The sequence below is a fragment of the Mus musculus genome, chromosome 10 (assembly GCF_000001635.26).
Source record: "Mus musculus strain C57BL/6J chromosome 10, GRCm38.p6 C57BL/6J".
NCBI classification, from domain to species: domain Eukaryota; kingdom Metazoa; phylum Chordata; class Mammalia; order Rodentia; family Muridae; genus Mus; species Mus musculus.
In genome coordinates this window covers 85,550,805-85,572,169 of record NC_000076.6, presented here as the reverse complement: position 1 = coordinate 85,572,169, position 21,365 = coordinate 85,550,805, and the positions used below count along the sequence as shown (strand labels likewise).

General features: G+C 44.9%; 1 protein-coding gene across 2 annotated transcripts in view; it reads right to left on the bottom strand.

Moving 5' to 3' along the window:
* Btbd11 (BTB (POZ) domain containing 11) overlaps positions 1 to 21,365 on the bottom strand; it is a 275,322-nt gene that overhangs the window by 88,123 nt on the left and 165,834 nt on the right. For both annotated transcript variants that reach the window (XM_006514230.4, NM_028709.2), the window contains exon 3: positions 10,461 to 10,665. In XM_006514230.4, the coding sequence (XP_006514293.1) occupies positions 10,461 to 10,665 (205 nt within the window). The remainder of the gene's footprint in view (positions 1 to 10,460; positions 10,666 to 21,365) is intronic.

The window sequence follows — 21,365 nt, the reverse complement described above, 5'->3', positions numbered from 1 at the left end:
ATGGTGCTTGGGAAGGAGGAGGAGCTCTCTGGCTGCTGTCCTAAACTGCTGCTTGCATTGAGTCTCACAGAAACTTCTGTGGTGATGGTGATGTCCTAGGTCCCCACTGTCCATCACAAGAACCAGCCAGTTCCCCTGCGAGGCCACACCAGCTACCAAGCATCTGAAAGGAGGCTAGACTCACTATGGCGGGGCACTGACTCTTTGGTTTGAATTTGATTCTCTTTCATTTAAATTTAAACACCCACCCATGGGTAGGGATTACTGGAAGGGGCTGGGCAGCTCTAGTTTGTGAGTCTTTGTGTTATAAAAGTAAGGTTTCATGGACTGAGAGATGGCTCGGTTGATAATATAGATGCCCTCACAAGCATGAGGTTCTGAAGTTAACCTTTAGAATCCATGTAAAAATATCCAGATGGCAATGTATGTGCGTAACTCCAGTGCTAGGGAGGCAGAGGCAGAAGGATCCTCGAGCTCATTGGCCAGCAAGCCTGGACTAGTTGGTGAGAGATTCCATCTCCAAACAAAGGATCAAAATGAGTGAGGAAACCACCCAGGTGGCTAGCACAAGGTCAATGGTGCCTGAAGAATGAAAGGCAACCACAGTCAGCCTCTTACCTCTATATACATCCACACCCATGTGTGCATACACACACACACGCACATATATACACACACAGAGGCATGCTTACACACATGCACGCACACAAACACACTCGTATACACACATACAAATTACAGAATTAATAAGCAAAAGTAGTCTTTTCCTACAAAACAAGGGAAAGCTGATGTCAGACCTCACGACCCTCATCTGGTGTCCAATGGAGCCGATCCAGAAGAGACCTGGCCTTTGAGAGGAATGAGTGTCACGCATGCTGGCAGTTAGGCTATTCCTGCATGCTGGGAACACGTGCTGTTCTTAAGGCTGAGCCTGCCCCTCAGCGTGTCACTGGTGGGCACAAGCTGTCCCTCTCCCTAGGTAAATTCCCTAGATAACTCAGCCAAAGCTGCTTAACAAGTCTTGATGCTGCAGATGTCAACAGCCCAGATGCTGGCGAAGTCCCAATTGCCTGGATGCTGTCCCCAGGGATGGTCCCTGTCAAATACTGCCTTATCTATCCTTTGGCAGCTCTGCATTAATTTGCTAGCCTTGAGCTGCGTAGAGACACCAGGCCACCTTGGGGAAGGTGCAGGTGATCATGAACTTGAGAGCTGTTTTTTGCTGGTGGCTCTAGAGCTGGCTGGCCCTGTCTGGACATTGCCACATCAGGTAAGCTGCAGAGGGCTCCTGGGGTACTGAGAATGGAGACTGGAGCTAGCCTTCACTGGGATGTTTATCAGGCACCAAGAATCCCCAAAGCCCCATCACCGGCAGATGTAGCCCTACAAAAACTTAATTCTTGTTTGCATGTAGCTTAAAAAACAGAGGTTGGTATAAACACTGAGCAAAAATTAAACAAAAAGAATGGTAATACCTTGTTAGAGTGATGCCCAGGCCCAACAGCTTCATGGGGGAGGGGTACGTGGTGGGGGAGCTAGTTAGAAAGAAAAAGTTTAAGCCCCACCCCTCAGGCCTAATGAATTCAATCTACATTTTAACAAGATTCCCAGGCAATTCAAATCCTTGAGCCTGCTTCAAGCTCACTGATAGACACCACAGACAGCAAGGTGGTGCTGGCCATTGTTTCTAATGTGGGCTGAGACCTTTAAAGTGCTTTAAATGAATCAATGTGCAAAGCTTCTTCAGCTTCTATTATAGTCCAGGAAAGCGAGGCTCAGAGTGGCTAAGTAACTTATCCAAGATCACTCAGTCAATGAGGGTGAAAGTCAGGATACCAATGCAAGTGCTATAGCTCCAGAGTGCCCAAAGCGGCGTAATTCTTTTGTTTTATATATATATATATATATATATATATATATATATATATATATATATATACATACACACACACACACACACACATATATATGGATATGGATCAAAATCTCATCGTGCCTTGTAAATAGATATAATTATTATGCATCAATTTTATATATAGTGAGTGGGCTATGTTTGCTAGAATATGAATAAGAATTCTTTCCTTACTATCAGTTTAATATTTTTTGTTTGCAGTCAAGGATGTGAGGGTGATACTGCACTCTGTCTACAAAGTGCCTCACATGGTACAAGCCAGGCACAGAGTAGATGCTGATGAAATAACAGTATCCCATGGGGTGGCAGAGGGCCCTTTTATATGCAGCACCTAGCACATCTGGCACATTTTTTGGCATGGGGTGATGACGTAGAACATCCTCTAGGTCCCTGAGGGCAGGTAGGTGGAAATGCCTGATTGTTAACAGTGTGTGTCACTGACCGCACTGCATGGCAAGTGGTTGTGAGTTTAGCAGTCATCCAAACAGCTGAAGGAGGAGAAGTCCTTTCTGGATGACAGCTATGGAAACAAGCCTGGAGAGTATGCAGCTTGGAAACTGCAGAGCCCGTACCAAGATGAGGACTGCTTGAGTGGGCACTGACAAAATGGCTCTCCCAGACAGCACCCAGGGCTCTGTATTAGTATTAGAATGCAGCCGCACTTGGTCCTGCAAACACCCACATGGTGCTTATGATCTGCAATGTACTGAGCTAGGTTCTGGTTACTTAGTACAGTCAAGCAGGAAGAAGGGTTGGTAAAAGAGGTGATGCCCAAGATTAACCAAGATTAACCTTGTAATATGAACTGAGGATGGTGGCTAGCTGGTGGGATAGAAGGAAGAGAGAATTCCCAGGAGAGGATACTTATGGGCAACGAACCTGAGTCACCACTGTGCACAACTTCTGTAAACATGACCATGACTCTAGGTGAGCCCAGTCTGTACCTCAGTTGTCTTCAACATGAATGCAGCAAGTGAACTTCATTTATTCTAGAACATCATTTGACTTCAAGTCCCATGCCCAGTGGCAGAACAGTTCATTGAAATGTATGTCTTCAGGGGTTAATCAATAGGCAGAATATAACGGCATGCCCATGTATCATTAGGTATGGCTCCCATAGATTCATGTGTTTGAATGTTTGGCCCATAGGGAGTGGGATTATTATTAAGGAGGTGTGGCCTTGTTGGAGTGGATGTGGCTTGGTTGAAGAAAGTGTGTCATTATGGGGGCAGGTTTTGAGATCTCCTTTGCTTAAGCTACATTCAGTGTGGTACACAGTCTCTTTCTGCTGCCAGAGGATCAAGATGTTGAACTCTCATCTCCTTCTCCAGCAACATGCCTGCTTGGATGCTGCCATGTTTCCAACCATGATGATAATGGACTAAACCCAAGAAACTGTAAGCCAGCCCCAATTAAATGCTGTCCTTTATAAGAGTTGCCTTGATCACGGTGTCTCTTCAGAGCAATAAAACCATGACCCAGTGTCACGAAGGAACGTAAACACCTTTGTCTGAAGTCACAGTCCTTGCCTCTGGTCACAGGGGCCATGCAGAATTTCTTCTTCATAGCCTTTCGGTACTCATCATAGTTTATATAATAAGGATGCTCATTTTATGACATATAAACATCCATGAAGATCACAAAAGACACTGATTGGGATGAGGCTTTCAAACGTTATCATTGAAAAAGAACGCCATCATCTGTTAAGAGGAAACCAGCCTAGTGACTATGAACACACACCAGAGGTCAACTCCTAGGGTTCAAATCCTCCAACTTGAACTACGTGCCCTTGGGCAAGCTAATCAACTCCAGCTAGGTTAAGACAGAGATTCTCAATGTATGGGTTGGGACTCATTGGGGGAGGGTGTCAAATGACACTTTTACAGGGGTCACACATCAGATGTCCTGCATATCAGACATTTATATTACATATCATAGTATCAAAATTACAGTTATGAAGTAGCAATAAAAATAACTTTATGGTTGTGGGTCACCACAACATGAGGAGCCATATTAAAGGGTCTCAGAATTAGGAAGGTTGGGAACCACTGGGTTAACAGGGTCTAGAGGGAAAGTTTCATGAACACACACACATCCATCCATATATATACACGTACATAATCCATATATATATATACACATACATATACACACACACACACACACACATATGTGTGTGTGTGTGTGTGTGTGTATACCTTACCCCATGAAGAGTATAGTGGTATTTAAATTTTCAATCTGAATTTGTTGTTTAAGTGATAGTTACAATTCACATCAAGGTCAGCTTTTTTGTATTTTTCTGGAACAGGCCAAACACTACTTTCAGTTTTATGAACATTGAACTATCTGTCGCTAGGAATTGACTCTGCCACAGTTCAAAAGCTGTCATCTAAATAATACGTAAGTGAATGAGTGCAGCTGTGTCCCAGTAGAACTGTATTTTCAAAATCAGGCAGTGGACCAGTTTGGCCATAGGGTGTCGTCTGCTAATGTGTGCACCATGTTGACATACAGCACACTCATGAACTATAACCTGTAGTTTCACACTTACTGGGGTTGGAATAAAGTTTTACCTTGGTCAGATAAAGTAAGTTGTAGCTATGTCCAAGTTACAACCATATCATATTTTAAACCATTGCCTCTAGCATCAGTTATTTCAAATTTGGCATGGCTGGTCTCCTTTATTATAAATCATTTGTGTGGTGGTTGAGATTTGGGGCCAGTTTCCAAAAGTCCTTACAGTGGTTAATCTTAGTTGTTAACTTGATGGGACTTATAATCACCGTGGAAACAGATCTCTGAGCACGTCTGTGAAGGATTGTGTAGATTAGGTTAGTTGAGATGAGAAAACCCACCTTACCTATGGATAGCACTGTTTCCTGAGGTTCTAGAATGAATAAATAGAAGAGATCCAGCAGAGGGCCAGCCTCCATCCCCTCTCTGCCTCCCAATTGTAGATGCAGTGTGGCCAGCTGTCTCATTCTCTTGTTTTTATGAGTTCCTTGTCCTCACCTGTGAGCCCAAACCACATCCTTCCTTGCCTAAGTCGCTTTTGTGAAGCATGTTTGTCATAACAAAGAGATAAGCAACAGGCATATATCAAGCAGGGCCCTTTTTTGTGCTTGTTCATCCAGGCCCACCAGATGAATGAGCCAACTCGGTCCTCCCTCTGAAAAAGGAGCTGGCATCCTTTCTCTGAGAAAAGGTATTATAATACCTGTTGAAATGGCCAGAGCTATCTTCTCTACTCTGTTTTCAGCTTGTGAGACTTCCAGGGTGTCAACTCAATGTGTCTTTGTTCTGGGACAATATTTTGATTCTCATATGTTAGAGTATAAGCCAACCAGTCATGACCTGTACGTCCAATAAAGTTCAATACAAACTATGAAAATAAAGCATGTGTGTACTATTATTGTTGTTGTTATTATTTAAAAAGAGTAAAGAAGAAAGTGTGTAGTAGGGACTTTTTGGCTCCCAAAAACCAGAGCTAACATTCCCAGGTATGGGAATTCCCATGCTATGTGTCATGGTTCCCCAAGCTACAAATTCCCCTTCCCAGCTTTCCCTGCAAAGGTTCAAGTGTATGATCTGAAACTACACAATGTGACAGGTGTCATGTCTAGCTGACAAGAATGGTGACAGGGATTTCCCTCTCTTGGGGCAATGGTGACAGAAGTCTTCCGGAGTGTCTCATGGCCAGTAGTAGTGATGTGCGTCAGGTGTCTGTGTCACCTCCACTGATGTAGGCCTGGGTGTCACTTGGCTACTGCTCTAGGCTGTGACCCTGGAGTTGTGGCTCTCTGGTTCCATTGAATATCAGAAGTCTTTGAAGGCTCAGCTGAACATTCAGACTCACAATTTATCCTAGACCTCAATCTGGCCCAGCAGCCAGCACCCTATGTTCTAGTTAATAGAAATCTAGGGAGCCTTTTACTCTGGAGAAGCTACCATCTACCCAGGGAACACTCAGGTGTGGGGACAAGGTTGGCCTGAATAGTTGTGGGGATTTCTGTAGCTTACAAATCCCACACGTCTTAGAGGAATCTCATAGATTTAGTCACCAAGGTCCCTTCAAAAGAGTGACAAGAGTCAGAGAATTGAGAAAATCCTAAAGCTCTAGGTCCTTGTCGAACACTTCCAGAACCATCAGGCCAGGTGTAATTTATCAATATGTGGCCATTCGGGTGCTGCACAGTGTTGCCTAGTAACACAGCCGACACTGAAACTTTTTATCAAGTTTCCAGGGGAACAGAGCCAGGGAATGAACCACAGGTCAACTTCTCACAAAGACTGCTCATGCCCAGTCTTTCAGAGCTTTTCTTTCGCTTTAAGAAGTCCCCCTGGGCTTAACTTAGGCAAGTAAGCATTCTGATAGAACATTTACATCCAGCCTTCTGCACGTTTTTGCACAACCCTAGGATAGCCCTTGGGAATCTGTTGAAATAGGAACATTGTTTGCCCTGTGCGTGAAAGTGCCTTAGGAAGCAATGGGTAGAGGGGAACTTTTGGTAAAGTGAGGATCTATGAAGAAATAACTGGATGATATTTACCTCTAGGGTTCTGGTCTGCTTGTTTTATGAACTCTGTTTCCTCAAGTGTAAACTCTCTTGCATGGCAAGGCTGTTTTGTTACACACCATTAGTTTTCCTCAAACAGTTGGCAATTCATGAGTGACTGATGCTCACAGTTATGGTTGAGATTCCCCCAGAAGGCATCCTGCCACATTTGTTTGTATGTTCTGCTTGCAGACGAGGTGAGAGCTATTGCTACCTGGAATCAATTCTGTTTCTTTTTTTTCCTTCCAGAAAGACTGGGGGCAGGCAGACCTGTCTATGTCTGCTCTTCCCAATGAAGCGCTTCGCTGTTCCGCCCACACAGCGCCAGATAATTAAGGCCACAAAGCATTCCTATTTGTTCTCCCATTGTTATTATTATTATTTTACATTGTGGCAATAAACAAGTGAACCCATCCATGGCCAAAGACATGGAGGAATCACTGATATTTACAGCAAAGATAATGACTTGGGGCGGGGGTGGGGAGGACTTGTTCTCAACATAAGATAATTCTATTTTAAAAGTAGCTTACCCTCAGTGTTAAGGTGTTCTGAACATACCACTATGGTTTGGAAAATAAACAGCTTAATTATAAGTCTCACAAAAATCTGTCTTAATGTTAACAAAATGAGTATACCTGTCATGCTGGACAGCCTCTAGAAGCTCTAAAAACAGTAGCCAACATCCTGACAAAACATAGGCTACAGCAATTTTATACTCCTGCTGAGCTTCTTCAAACCACTACAAAGAAGAATGGAACCATCCACAACACTGTAGCAACGGGAAAACTGAGTCCATGGGACACAGAAAATAGCTTCCACAGGCTATGTCTTAGCATTTCCATCAAGAAAGACTCTTTGGACCAGAAGTGACTGTGTGAGACATGAAAGAATCCACATTTAGTCAGTTATGCCATAAACATCTATGTTGAAATAGAAAAAAAATCAGCCCTATTCTTAAGGAGCTGATGGTCTAGAACACACACACACATATACATACACACACACACACACACACATACCATATACACATATGCATACATCATGACCCTATACAAATTTGCCAGAAGAGAGCCAGGAAGATATCACTTGTTAGGGGTAGGGACATAATTCAAAGAGGAGTCCTATCTCTCAAGGTAAGTTCTTTTTGAAGCTGACTGAAAAGAATCTGAGGACTTCTCCCCACTGTAATCCATGTATAATGGTTTCAGATGTTAAACTCAAAAGTATTAAGGGACAGGAAGAGAGCTGTTCTTGTAGAAAGACCGCTCATGAGCTTCAGTGAGAGCAATTGTAAGAACATTTTAGAGGAAAAAAATGTAGATAGCAGCTTTCTTTTTTGGTAGCAGCAGCGGTGAAGGATTGCCCTGGGTGTCTGCGCTCTGATGTCTAACTCACTTCTTGTACCTGTCCCATGAGGAGTGTCCTTTCTCATGTTACAGATGACAAAAGGTGATCCCAAGAGGTGAAATCACTTGTTCAAGTTCTCAGAACTATACAAAGCCAGGCTGGGATTCCTATCTGCCATTCACCTGACTCCCCAAGCTGTAGGATTTCCAGAAGACAAATGCAATCAGGACTTTTAAAAAAATGTTAACATCTACTTTGGTTTTAGGAAATCCAACCAAGGAAGGATGAAAAGGATGACATAAATGGCTTTGAAGAAATCCGGGACATGTAGCTTGTGTCCCTTTCAAGTGTGTCCTGGAAGTTCTGCATTTCCTCGTGGGCCTCTTTAGACTTCCAAGTTTTCCAACACCACTCTGAATGGTGAAATAGACTCAAAACGGAAAAATGGCTTCTGATAAACACAGTGGATATAGGAACCACACGACTGTATGGGCAGGATCACACAACAGCACAGCTATTTGTTCTTAGAAGTTGAAATCTGATAACTGTGAGGAGGGTGGAGCTGGCCAGAAGGTGTAAAAGCTCAATGAGAAATCAGCTTCTGGAATCAAGGGGAGAGAAGGGGGCCACGAACCACAGCTACCGCAGCCTGGGCAGAAGGGAACGGAGACAAGAGGTGTCACAGATGCTGCATAAGACATGCACTGTAAACATTGTCCTCTGGGACAACATGGCTGTTGCTCCATTGAACCATCACTACCTGTGATTATCCCAGGGAGACTTGATTTGGCCCCATTGACTTCCTAACATGAGTGGAGGAGGGGCTCACAAGGTCCTGCTTCTCCCGGAAATATACAGGCAGCTAACAGGGTTGTTTGGAGGAGGGGACAATGAGGGCGTGTGTGTGTGTGTGTGTGTGTGTGTGCTTAAACTCACTGTTACACTAAGCTAGATCTGTGTGGAATCATTTCATGTCTACTGTTTGGTGTCCTTCCTATCATGTGCAAATAGATGTTCATCTCTCAAGGAAAAGTCACACTGCAACATGCTGGCCAGTTGGATGTAAAAGCAGGCGTAAACAGTTCTAGTTTTCTAAAGCCAATGGGAATGCCTTCCTTAGAGACTAGAGAGACAGGAAGAGCAGTGGATTTGGGGATATGATGACTTCAGTTCTACGATGATGTCAGAATTTCTGAGGGACATGTTCCATAGGCAGCTGGAATTGAATCAGTCCATGTCTACATTGTATAAGTGTCTGTTGGCTTCTCACTGTGCGCCTAGCATTGATCTCAGGGATGGCTCTGACGTGATGGGACATTCTGAAGCGCATAGGCATTGTACACACAATCTGTATGGAGTCACAGGTTAGTTACTGTGCTAGGCAGGGGTTACAACATTCCCTTGAGTGTGTGAGACTAGACAATAGGAACCTGAAGGGAATGGCAGGATGGAATGGGAAGAGTCTGCCTCAGATCAGAGGAGGCAATGTTTGGCTGGGCATGGAGAAGCATCATCTATAGAGATGAAAAGGTCAGAGATGACATCATTGAGGCGGTCAAGGAATCTCACCACTGCCTAGGATCTGAAAGGCTTGGTGCCTCTTAGGCTGGGCCAATGGCCTCCATTCCCTCAACTCTGAGGACATATAGTCAAAGAAGCCAAGGTGCTGGTGTATCTGGCTGAGGTTAGACATTGTTCCAGGTCTGTGGACATTTCAGTGTCGTGGGGCATGTTTGCACATGGAAGTTTGCCTAGGGTATCCACTGATTTGGCCTGGAATGTGAGAAACCTAGGTGATCCGTTAGCTTCAGATGACTGGCTGCTGGGACTAATTTGGGATTCCTATAACCCCAGAAGATCCTTCCATCGGAAGATGCCTGGCCAATTTCCATCCTCTTGTTTTAACAGAAAGCTGAGAAGTGGGAGCATTTTAAGGGAGCCCACTGGGGCACAAGACACTGTGGTACAAACAGAATCACTGAAGGTGTTTTTGTTTTTGTTTTTTTTTTTAACATTCTTTAAATGATCCTGTCATTTAAAGGTACGGGGAATCTAGGGAAATTATGTAATTCAGCATTCTGGTGTAGAAGGGAGGCTGAGGCAGGCAGAAATGGAGGGACACAGCTCAGACTCCCTTCCCATCCTTCTCTTCCCACAAGAATTCCACACTACAGGGACAGTTAAGTGTCTTCTCCCAGGACAGCCTAGCATCCGTTCCACCGGAGGGACCCTGTTCTGGCTAAGCCGGTGCTCTTATTCACCCAAGGTCCCAAGGTAGCCATGAAGAAAGAAAGATAAAGACATTTAAGAGGATGGCACCCGCAAACTCTCTTTACAAGGAAGCCAGACTGCATTCCAGAGGTTCCTTCCCCTCGGATATAACACAGTTATGCTTCTCGACCCATGCCAGTTTTATCCCGTACAGGACCAGCCACATATAAAGCTATTTCCAAAACCCCACGAGGATTTAAGATGTCTCCCCAGGTCATGAGGTTCCCCTCCAGTGTGCTAGGGGATAGGGACAGCAATTCTCTCCCATCCCCACCCGCAACCTATCTTCATTTCAGAGGGCAGCGCCAATCCATCACAAGGCTATGGCGAGCCAAGAGCTGTTCTGTGATGCTCGGAAGTCAGGCAAGACGTACCTTTCCACCTGGAGGTTGACCTTGGAAGGTTCCACGTTGGGATTCTCCCACTCCATCTGCGGGCAGTGCATGAAGTAGCAGAGCGTGTACAGGGCCTCTGGCTCCCAGTAGAGCGCCCCCTGCTTGTGGTGCATGGGCGTGCCATTACCGTGGTGCTTCGCATTGAGGGGCTGTAGATGGTGCATCGCCCGGGACACAAGGTCACCTATGGACAGAAGCAAAATTTCAGAAGACACCAACCTGGAGATCTTTGCAGAGACTCTGAACCCTGGTTCCCCCAAGACACTGAAATGGTCCCACATTAAGACGAGAGGAAAAACATTCATTGTCCACGTGACTGTCAGGGATGATCTGAAGCACTGATGGCAATAGAATCATGTGGAGTCTTGCTGTTCTGCAACGTCAATTGCTTCCTCTCCTCTCTAGTGTAGCCCATGATAGCCTCACAGTCACTGAGGATAACTTGAATTTCTGATCCTGCCTCCATCTCCTGAGTGCTGGGATTATGTGTCCCACTATGTGGTGTTGAGGATGGAGCCCAGAGCTTCTTTGTGCATGCTAGGCATCCTACCGTCCTAACCTCAGCCCTAGCAATCCAATTTCTAACAAGCCACAGGAAGGCCTTTGTGCTTTGCTCCTGTTAACTGTCTCTCCTGACTCACAGTGTCTCCTATCAAATCCACTGCATAGCTGACGGTAACCCCTCCAGGAAGCCATGCTAGAGCCACCTTGTCCATTTCAATGAGCACTCTGTCCTTTCTAGGTAGCTCTCAGGTGTAAGCTTAGAATTGCCTATTTCCTTGCTAGCTTCTCCTCATACAATGATAACTCCTTCTTACGTGGTGTTTCTTGGATCCCAGCAACAGTTCAGATGCCTTAACTCATATCTAAAAAGTAGACTGGACCCAATGTGTACCCCCAAGTCTATGTGTTGAAGACTTGGCCTACAATTCCACAGCAGGGACCTTTGGGAGATGCTTAGAGCCTGCGGGGACTGATCTATTGATGAGTTCATGGCTTATGGGCTGTTGGGGGGCGGTGGGAACGTTAGATGGGCTCTGTGGGAGGAAGTTGGTACCTGGGTGTATACCTTTGAGAGGTGCACACCTTTGAGAGGTATATTTTTTGTCTCCAGTCAGTGAGCAGAGTTACTTTACTCTCTTAGGCACACCCTACCATGAAGCTCTGCCTTGCCACAGGTCCAGACCACAAAAAATGAAGCCAAGTGATCATGGATTGGCACCTCGGAAACTGTGAGCTAAAGTATTCTTTCCTTTAAGTTTATTTCTTGGGCATTTTGTCACCATGTGCGTACATGGATTTATGCGCACATTTGTGTAGGTACCTGAAGAGTCCAAAGAGTGCTGGATACCCTGGAGCTGAACTTACAGGTGTTTGGAAATCACCTCATGTGGGTCCTGGGAGCAAAACCCAGGTCGTCTGAGGCATCTCTCCAGTACCTCATACAGTACTGACTACAGATGAAGATATGGAAGTCCAAACAGGTTCCATTACCTCTCAAGGTTACATAGCTATAAGAGGAGGAGAGTGAGGGTTTGAACCTGGGACTCTGACTCCAGAATCTAAACACTTAGCCATCCATACTCCTCAACCCTGAGGTCTGTTTCCCTCTTCTCACCACTAGCAAACCTGAAAAACGTGCTGTTCTTTTTTCCTTCTCTCTCAGGGGGAAATCAGAATTTATTTTTAAGATTTTTATATTTGCTTATGTGTATGCATGTGTGTACAAGTCTGGGTTCGTGTATGTGAGTGTGGTATCCACAGATGCCAGAGGAAGGAATCAGATTCCCTGGGACTGGAGTTCTAAGCAGTTATGAGCTCCCAGATGTGAGTGCTGGAAACTGAATCCAGTCCTCTGCAAAAGAAATAGGAACTCTTAATAATTTACTTATTTTATTTTTTATGTGTATTAGTGTTTTGTCTGTCTGTATGTCTGTGTGTAAGGTTGTCAGATCCTGGAGTTACAGACAGTTGTGAGCTGCCATGTGGGTGCTGGGAATTGTACCTTCTGGAAGAGCAACTAGTGCTCACAACCACTGACCCATCTCTCGAGCCCCTAGTCGTCGGAACTCTTAACCTCTGAGCCATCTCTCCACTCTCAATTCAGGCTTCTCAATCAAGTCACACCTGCATGCTTTCATTGTGCAAAGGGCAGATCTTCCCGTGGGAGGCTGACGGAGCTCAGAAGCCCATCTTTGTTCTGGCTAAGACAATGGTCCCATCCTTCACGGATGTTGCCATGCCAAAGTGAGCAATCTTTGCTGCTACTTGCTTCATTTCAAATGTACTCATTTTGTTGTATTTAAATACATCCATGTAATGAGGAAAATTATATCACTTTCCTAAATAGACTATGAGCATCACTTGCCATAAATAGAAAGTAAATCTGATGAAGACAGCTCAATTTTGCTTCTACTTTCTTCTTAAATGAATAACAAAGTATCAAAAAGAGGTTTAGAGGCTCATATCAGTCAGAGCCTTTCTTAAGTAATTAAAGTTAAAGCGTCTTTAAAAAAACCCCAGCACATGATAAATGTATTTTAATGCCCTGCCCCTGGCCACTAAAGTCATTTTGTGTACAGTGGAGTGTGTTCCACACCTTCGAAGCCATTTGTGTAAGATTCAAAGGATTAGTTTTATGTATCGACTGGGCTGGGCTGTGGAGCTCAGCTGCTTAGTCCGACACTGACTAGATTTTTTTATGGGATATTTTTTTTTAGGATCAGTAGATTCTCAGTAAAGCGGAATGAACACCTTCTGTAATGCTGAAGGGCCTTGGTTAACTTTCCTCAGGTTGAAGGCCTGCGTTAAAATTGGGGCCAGAGAGATGGCTCAGCAATTAAAACCTGCACTGCTCTTTCAGAGGAGCAGAGTTCAGTTCCTAGCACCCACATCAGGCTGCTCATGACTACATCAACTCTAGTCCCAGAATATCTGATCCCCTCTTCTGGTCTCTGTGGGTAGCCTCCAGACGAGGCATGGCATTCTGGTGCGCGCGCGCACACACACACACACACACACACACACACACACACACACCTTTTATTAGAATCCTAGTCTTCTGGCCTGCCTTGCAAGTGCTGGGCCTGCAGATCACAATCATATCAGCCGAATCTTTTAAGTCACCGTTTCCCTCCCACCCTCCCTTTGTCTTTTGACATATAGTCTGAGTCTGACTTTGCTGCTTAGGCTGACTTTGAACTCCCTATGTATTCCAGGTTTGATAGGACTTGTGGGGATACTCCTGCCTCATCTTTCCTCACAATAGACATGAGCCACCAGGCCTGCTCTCTCTCTCTCTCTCTCTCTCTCTCTCTCTCTCTCTCTCTCTCTCTCTCTCTCCCTCTCCACCAATACACTATGTGTATTGTCTGGCTGAGCCCAGGCCTCAGAGCTTGCTCATTCCCCCTCCCACCCTCCTGCTGAGCCTCTCATTGATACACTTACACTTTACCTGAACTCAAAACCAGACAACATGGGGCCAAACAGGGAGCTGGGGTCTTAAACTCTATTTTAGGTTCCCTATTTATCTAAAAGAGGAGTCACCACCGTAAATTGATGATGGGTAAGAGTATAGTCCGCTCCATTAGAAGGCCATAAGGTCCTCAAGTCCCTCCCTCTGCGTTGAGATGAAGCTTCACCATCCTTCTCAGAACAAGATTCGGAGCTCTACCAGTTCTTACGGGAGGTGTTAAGAGTGCAATCCACAGGCTTAATACCTGGTCAGCAGGTGCCAGGGCTAATTTAGATGTCAGCCTGACTGGATTAGGGGCTGCCGCGACAGCTGGCAAAGCCTTTTTGAGTGTGTCTATGTGGAAGTTTCCTGGCAGGACTGGCATTTAAATCAGCGTTCTAAGGAAAATATACCCAATGTGGGCATTCAACTCACTGAGGTCACTGATAAAACAGAGTAGCAGGAAACGAAAGTCCCCTCTGTGTTTGGATTGTGAACACCCTTCTGCTTTTCAGTTTACGGCCATGGTAGGAAAATGGCAGGGCACATGTTGGTGGCAGCGCTTTGATCATGGACACCCCAGTGACTATATCTGTGATGAAACTAACTTCTGTTCCCGACTCAGTGCCTATCCCAGAGCCAGTCTGTCCTTCCCTCCTTCCCCAAAGCTTGGAGAAACAGTCAAGGGAGAAAACGGGGCAGTCAGGCTGGAAATTCTCTCTGAATGACATAGGCCAGAAGCCCCCAGGAAACCTTTATGTGGGGAACAGAAAAGGTAGTCAGTTGCACTGGAGAGCGCCTGAACAAGGTTGGGGGCTAGCGGGATGCTGAGTCTCTGGGAGCGGCAGGGTAGAAAACATTGTATTTGAATGCTGCAATGCGAACAGGAGCCAGCAGCTCAGACAAGGTTTCATTGTGGACATCAACAAACACTTATCTAATAACTTCCTGTTGGCTGATTGGCAAAGGACCTGAAAGTCTCTGTCCCTTTCCAGCTCTTTGCAAAACAAAAACAAGCAAAATCTAGCCAGGAAGGACCAGGGAGGTGGCCCAGTTGGTAAAGTGCTTGCTGCGGATGCATGAAGACTGGAGTTTGATCTCTCGAATCCCATGTTTAGAAGAAGAATAACAAAGCTCAGGGGCAGCACCTGCCATCCCGTCCCTGGGACTCACTGGCCAGCCAGTCACTGAACTCCAGGTACACACACACACACACACACACACACACACACACACACACGCATGTACAAAACAGACAAAATCCACAATACCTTCTGGGGTCTTGGGGATAGAATCCTCATGTCCTCACCCCTGGGTGCTTATTTTGGTACAGTTGTATTAAGTTAGTCATTGGGGAATCCTATGCTGTGTGACAATGTGACTTGGGTTAGCGTCCTTCCTCGTTTATAAAATGGATATGCCATGAGGATCCACTACTTTGATGTAACATGTGCAAGGTTCTCAGCACACAGGAAGTCCTTTGACATTTCAATTAATTTCATGGCAATAGATCAGGCAGGGTTTTTTTTTGATAATCAGGACTATTTTGTTTTATATCAAGTTGATTGTACATCTACCTTTTTGATATTTACAATCCAAATGTATCCATCCATCCATTCAATCAGCCAGCCAGCCAACTAACCAACCAAGCAACCAAGCAACCAAGAAACCAAGCAAACAACCAAACAAGACTCCTAGATCTGGGAGTGGCTCCAGGCTTTCTCTCTAAAGTGCTCCCAGTCCCAGGTAAACTGCTGTCCCCACTGTTTTTAGGAATATTACAAGCACCTTCTAGTCACTGAATACCACTAAGACACTAAGACAACTAAGACAACACCTAGCACATCCTTTCTTGCCTCCACAGTATCTGCAGAGCACAGTGATAGGGCTCAGTGTTGCAGCTGTGCTTCTCAGCTGGGCTGGCTTTCAACCCCAGGTCAGCAAAGTCTGGGGACAGTTTTGCTCTTCACACTTATGGAGCTGCTATTGATACCTAATGGGCTGAAGTTAGGGACCCCCCCTGGAAATCCTGTGCATAGGTCAGCTACCACATAAAGAATCTAGCTCCAAAGGGCCATACAGCTGACATGCAAAACCGAGGCCTAGATTGCTGGGCGAGGAGGTGGCCGTGGGGGTCAGACAAGGTTCCGTCTCTTGCTAGTGCCTGAGTCTTCCTCTCCACAGTGGTCCAATTTTCTCCTTCAAAGGCAGCCCAGTTTAGCTGGTCAGGCCTTAGTCCATCTTGCAGCAATTTAGCTTTATGCAGCAAATGTATTATCAAAGGCTCCAGTCCCCAGAGTCAGTAATCCACTTCTGGGAATGTGTCCCAGTGTTAGAATTCAAAATGTGACAGAATCTCCATCCACGAGGATTGGCGCTCAAACTTTATTTACAGGCTCCCAAATCCGGCAAACAAATGTCCAAAAATAATAAGAAAGACTTTGTAGTATACCCACAAGATCAAATAAATAAATGTAGGAAGACATCAAAACTGTTTGCACAAAACTGTAATATCGTGAGGAGGAATCTTCATTAAAATGGTAAGTACGGAAGTGCGAACTCAAAATTACTTACAGTGTGATCAGGCTTATGTTATTAAAAAGTATGCGCAGAGTAAATATTGAGGCAAGGGGAACGCAAGTGTTGACCAAGGATTTTTCTGCCCACAGGGATTATGGGTGGTATCTGCAGTTTCTGAACGTGAATTCTGGCACCTGGGGGAGAGGTATTTTTTTCCCCTACCCTTTTGTCCAGGGTCAGACTAGAATATTCTTCCTCTCAAACACTCTCGTGAAGGAGGAGCTCACGAGGCCCTGAAGATTCACATACAGTTGGTGGCCACTAGGGGAGCGAGAGAAATTGTTAGTGCTAATTGTCAACTTGACAAAACCTAAAGTCAACTGGGAGAAGGGCCCTTCGGGCATGTCTTCCAGGGTTGTTTTGGTTCTTTAGTTGATGGGATGATTTTCCCACTGCAGGCGGGTGGCATGATCGTCTTGGCAGAGGACGCTGAACTGCATAAGAGTGAAGAGTAGAGCTAGCACGCATGAACTAATTCATTGCGCTTTGCTCTTGGCAGTGGACATAATGTTGCCAGTGGATGTAATGTTGCCAGTGGATGTAATATGACTAGCTGTGCAACTTCCTGCTGCCTTGATTTCCCCACAGTGATAGACTGAAACCTGGAATTGTAAGCCAACTAAACCCTTTATCTCTTAAGTTGCTTTTACAGTTTTTTTTTTTTTCTTAAATCACAGCAACGGAAAAGAAGCTAAAGCGGAAACCATGAGAGAGGAACGTGATAGGGTAACGAGGGGATGAATACTATCAAATCATATTATTTACATGTGTGAAAATGTCATAATGACACCTATTGTGTATGATTAATACATATTAGCAGAATGAAAAACATTCTTTTGAGTGAGAAAACACAAGAATGCCCAGAAAATGGGAGTGGTGCTAGTAATGACAGAGACAGAGGCAATGGTTTCCTCCTGCCCACCATCTTATCACCTCCTGGGGCACCAGAAAAGCTGCTGTGTGGGTGCCCTTTACTTCATAGTCTCCCTATCTCCCTGTTTTCTTGGGGACCATTCAGCTCACCTGGCAATCTCAGGTCCCCGCTTTGTTGATTTAGCTTGGGTGTTTACTTCCCACATCCTCACAACTCCTGATGGCTGATCAAACGGCGTGTCTCCAGGGAGCCCTCTAAAATGCTCTGGTCAGAACCTCATTCCCTTGCATACTTGCAACAACACATCCTAATAAAGAGGAACCTGCTTAATTTTATAGTGCTTCCCAGTTAACTATCTCCATTTGTGCTTCCTTCACGGATCCTTCCACACAGAGACTACACCCTGGTTCTTGCTCTCTTCTGGGGAACAGATAGCATGCTCTTTGCAATGCACATTAGTAACCAATCTGCCGTTATCTAGTAGTGACTCTGAAAAAGCTAGTTTAATTCTCTGTGAGAGTGGAAAAGAATGGTAGAATAGATTTGTTGTGTACTTTAAGGGGAAAACACATAAAATACCTAACCTGGGCATCCTTCTCTGTAAAATGGAGATAATGACAATATTTAACCTCAGAGAATTAAATGAGGAAATGCATATACATGCTTAAAAGTGCTCAAAGGGGGAGGGGTCTGGAGCCTTGTTTGTGCTTAATTGGCATTTAGCACTATTTTATTTTAGCATCACTACCATTGCCATCGTTATCACCACCACCATCGCCACATCATATCCATCATCACCATCCTCACCGCATCATTTTCAACCTCACCAACATCAGCAACATCATTATTGTATCATTTCTGCCATCACCAAATTCATCATCACCAGCATTATCAGCGCTCACTACCACCATCATCATGGCAGCCTTTTCATCATCACAACAATCATCTCTAATCATCATCAGTGTCATATAAAATTGGTCACCACTGTGTTCATCGTCACCATCATCTCCATTCTCACCAATATTGTCACAGAATTTCAACCATCAACATATTCATCACCATCATCTATCTCCACCACCATCAACATTATTACATCATTTCATCACCACGTTCATCACCATCATCATCAACATTACATCATTTCAGTCATCACCATGTTCATCACCATCACTACCATCGCCATCATCGCCAACATTATTGCATCATGTCAGTCATCACATGATTTCCATCATCATTGTCATCTTCATCCCTGGACCAGAGGGGCCTTCAACATATCTCTAAGGAGGGCTGTCTATGTGAGACCATCACTACCTCTGCTTGAAACTATTCGCTCTATAAGTGCTTCTACCTGCTGTGTCCCCTGTCTGTGACATGAGCCCCAAACAGAAAATCATCTTGTCTTTCTCCAGCTGCTCGGAGCTTGGGCAGCTGGAGTTCAGTTCAAGGAACTTATCCGAGAATCCATCCACTGGTAATTGTGTTTCTCAAATGTCAGCCACCTGGGAATTACCATCATGATGTCTTCATATCTGTGCACAGCTTGTACAATTTATTTACTTAATATTTCCTCTTTAAATTGCCTCACTTGTTCATACAAATAAATTTATTTAAAAAGGAAACTTCATATCAGTGCCATAAATGGAAAACCAACATTTCCTCATACTCATGAAATATACATAGCAATTAAAATTAAAACGGCTCTGTACATCACCTACAATCATCTTCCTTGCCAGCCCAGGGGATGCTTCTCCAACATGCCCAGCTCCAGCTCGAATGTACAGCCCCCTTGAAACTAAGACTGCTGTGAGCCAGGGGTGACTTCCCTGGAAAAAGATCACCCAGTCCAATGAGGGCTGCTTCTGCCCAAATCTACATGTAGACAGCCCTTTCATTTTGAAAAGAAGGAAAGGTAGGAAGAAGGAAAAAGGAGAGGGGAGGGTGTAAGAGGCAAAGAGAGGAGAGGAGAGGAAAAGAGAGAACCACATTCAAGGGTGGCCACAACTGCTCACACACTCCAAGTCAATGTGGGCACCACATGCTCTCCTAGGATGTCACCTCTCTAGTTTGTATTTGAGAACATGTATATGTTCAACCCAGGATCTCCAAACTCTAAAGTTCAATTAAAAAACTTGATATTAGTCTGGATTTTTCTTTGAGCCCCCAACCTACTGCTCATTCTTCACTCTTCGTGTGTAGTTCACTTCAGGCTATTAATTTCTCATTCAAGGGACATTTGCTGAGCTGTGGGTGGTATACGAGGTGCTCAGAATACAAAGCTTACTCAGACACAGCAGAGAGGACAAAGAAAACCGTTTGAACTAAGACTTGTTGTCTATTTTCTGATTGTTCACCCCTGGGCAAGACAATGATCCTTCCTCACACCCAGTTTTTGTTATCTGTGAAGTGGGAAACACTAACAACGCCAGGAGTGTGTGCTGTGCACTTTACACAGTGACGATCCAGAAATGGTGAGTGTTTTTAGCCCAAGATGATATGTCAGCCAGCATTCCACCACAGTAACAAAACACCTCAAGTCATCGACTTAAAAGGAGAATGGATCTTGTCTATGGTCTCTTGGCTTTACCACTTTGGGTCTGTGGAAACTCACTATCTCATGGAAGGAGTAGGAGGTAGAAGAGGCATCGTCGTCTTGTTGCAGCCAAGAAAAAGCAAGAGAAACAGGAAGGGTTGATATTCCAGTGTTCCCTTCAAGGACACCCCTGCTCCCCACACTGACCAAGGGCTGGAAGATAAGCTTTCAATATATGCCTCTGGGAAACTTTTAGGATAAAAAGTGAAGCAAGGTAAACGGAGGGATAAAGGTGAGTGCTCCAGGCATTCCCAGTGGCTTAATATAGATCTGAATCTGAATATGATTTACTGAAGAAATGGCAAGGTGACTTGGAGAGACACCTCAGCTTTTAGGGCTGGTCCCCTCCTCAGGGACTTGGCAACCTTTCTGAATGTTGGGTATCAACAGTTAAGTTCAGAGCCTGTATACCCTCAGAGCAAACTGCACATCCTCAGAGTTGGAGGAGCATAGCCCCAACTTGGTACCCCATCCTCATGGAGGGGCCTCTGGGATCTGAGAGCTACCTATTCACATGACCCTGGTAGGAGAGCAGTTCTATGGTGATGTGTGGCAGGGTTACCTTCCGAAGCCTGGGTGCAATTTCCAGCCCTTGAGATCACAGGTGAGGCTGATGGAGGAATTACTGTTCAACCTCCTCTTGCTTCCGCCACCAGATCACAAAGTAGGGACAATACATCAAAAGCGGGCCTGTAGATTTATCACAGCACCCTTATTAATTATTACTTGATGTTGTGACAAAACATCCAACAGAGAAAAAGAAAGTGTTTCTTTTTCTCCTCCTCCTTTTCCTTCTCCTCCTCTTCTTCTGCCTCCTCTTCTTCTTCTTCCTCCCCTTCCTTCTCCTTCTTGTCTTCAGACACACCAGAAGAGGGCATCAGATCACATTACGATGGTTGCAAGCCACCATGTGGTTGTGGGGATTCGAACTCACCTTCAGAAGAGCAGGCAGTGCTCTTAACCACTAAGCCATCTCTTCGGCCCTTATGTGGCCCAGGACCTCAGCTCATGGGATGGTGCCATTTATATTCAGTGTAGGTCTTCCTTCTTCAGTTAAACCTTTCTGGGAACATCCTCATAGACACACCCAGAGGTGTGTTACCATGGTGATTCTAATTTCCTCAGGTTAACCATCTAGATTAGCCAGCATGGCACCCTACTTCCACAGACATCAGTTGGTGCTATTATCATTATTAGCTATTAAGAAGGGGCTCTGCTCTTGAATCTTTCACCTTTGAGACTGCTTCAACAGCTGAGAGTCTCACCTCAGCTGCAAAAACAGTGGTTTTCTATTGCCCGCCTGGACAGAGCAACCTTTGAATATGAAGAAGAGTTCTCTGTGTCCACAGAGAGAGCTGGTCTGTGTTGATTCAGACTGCAGAGCAG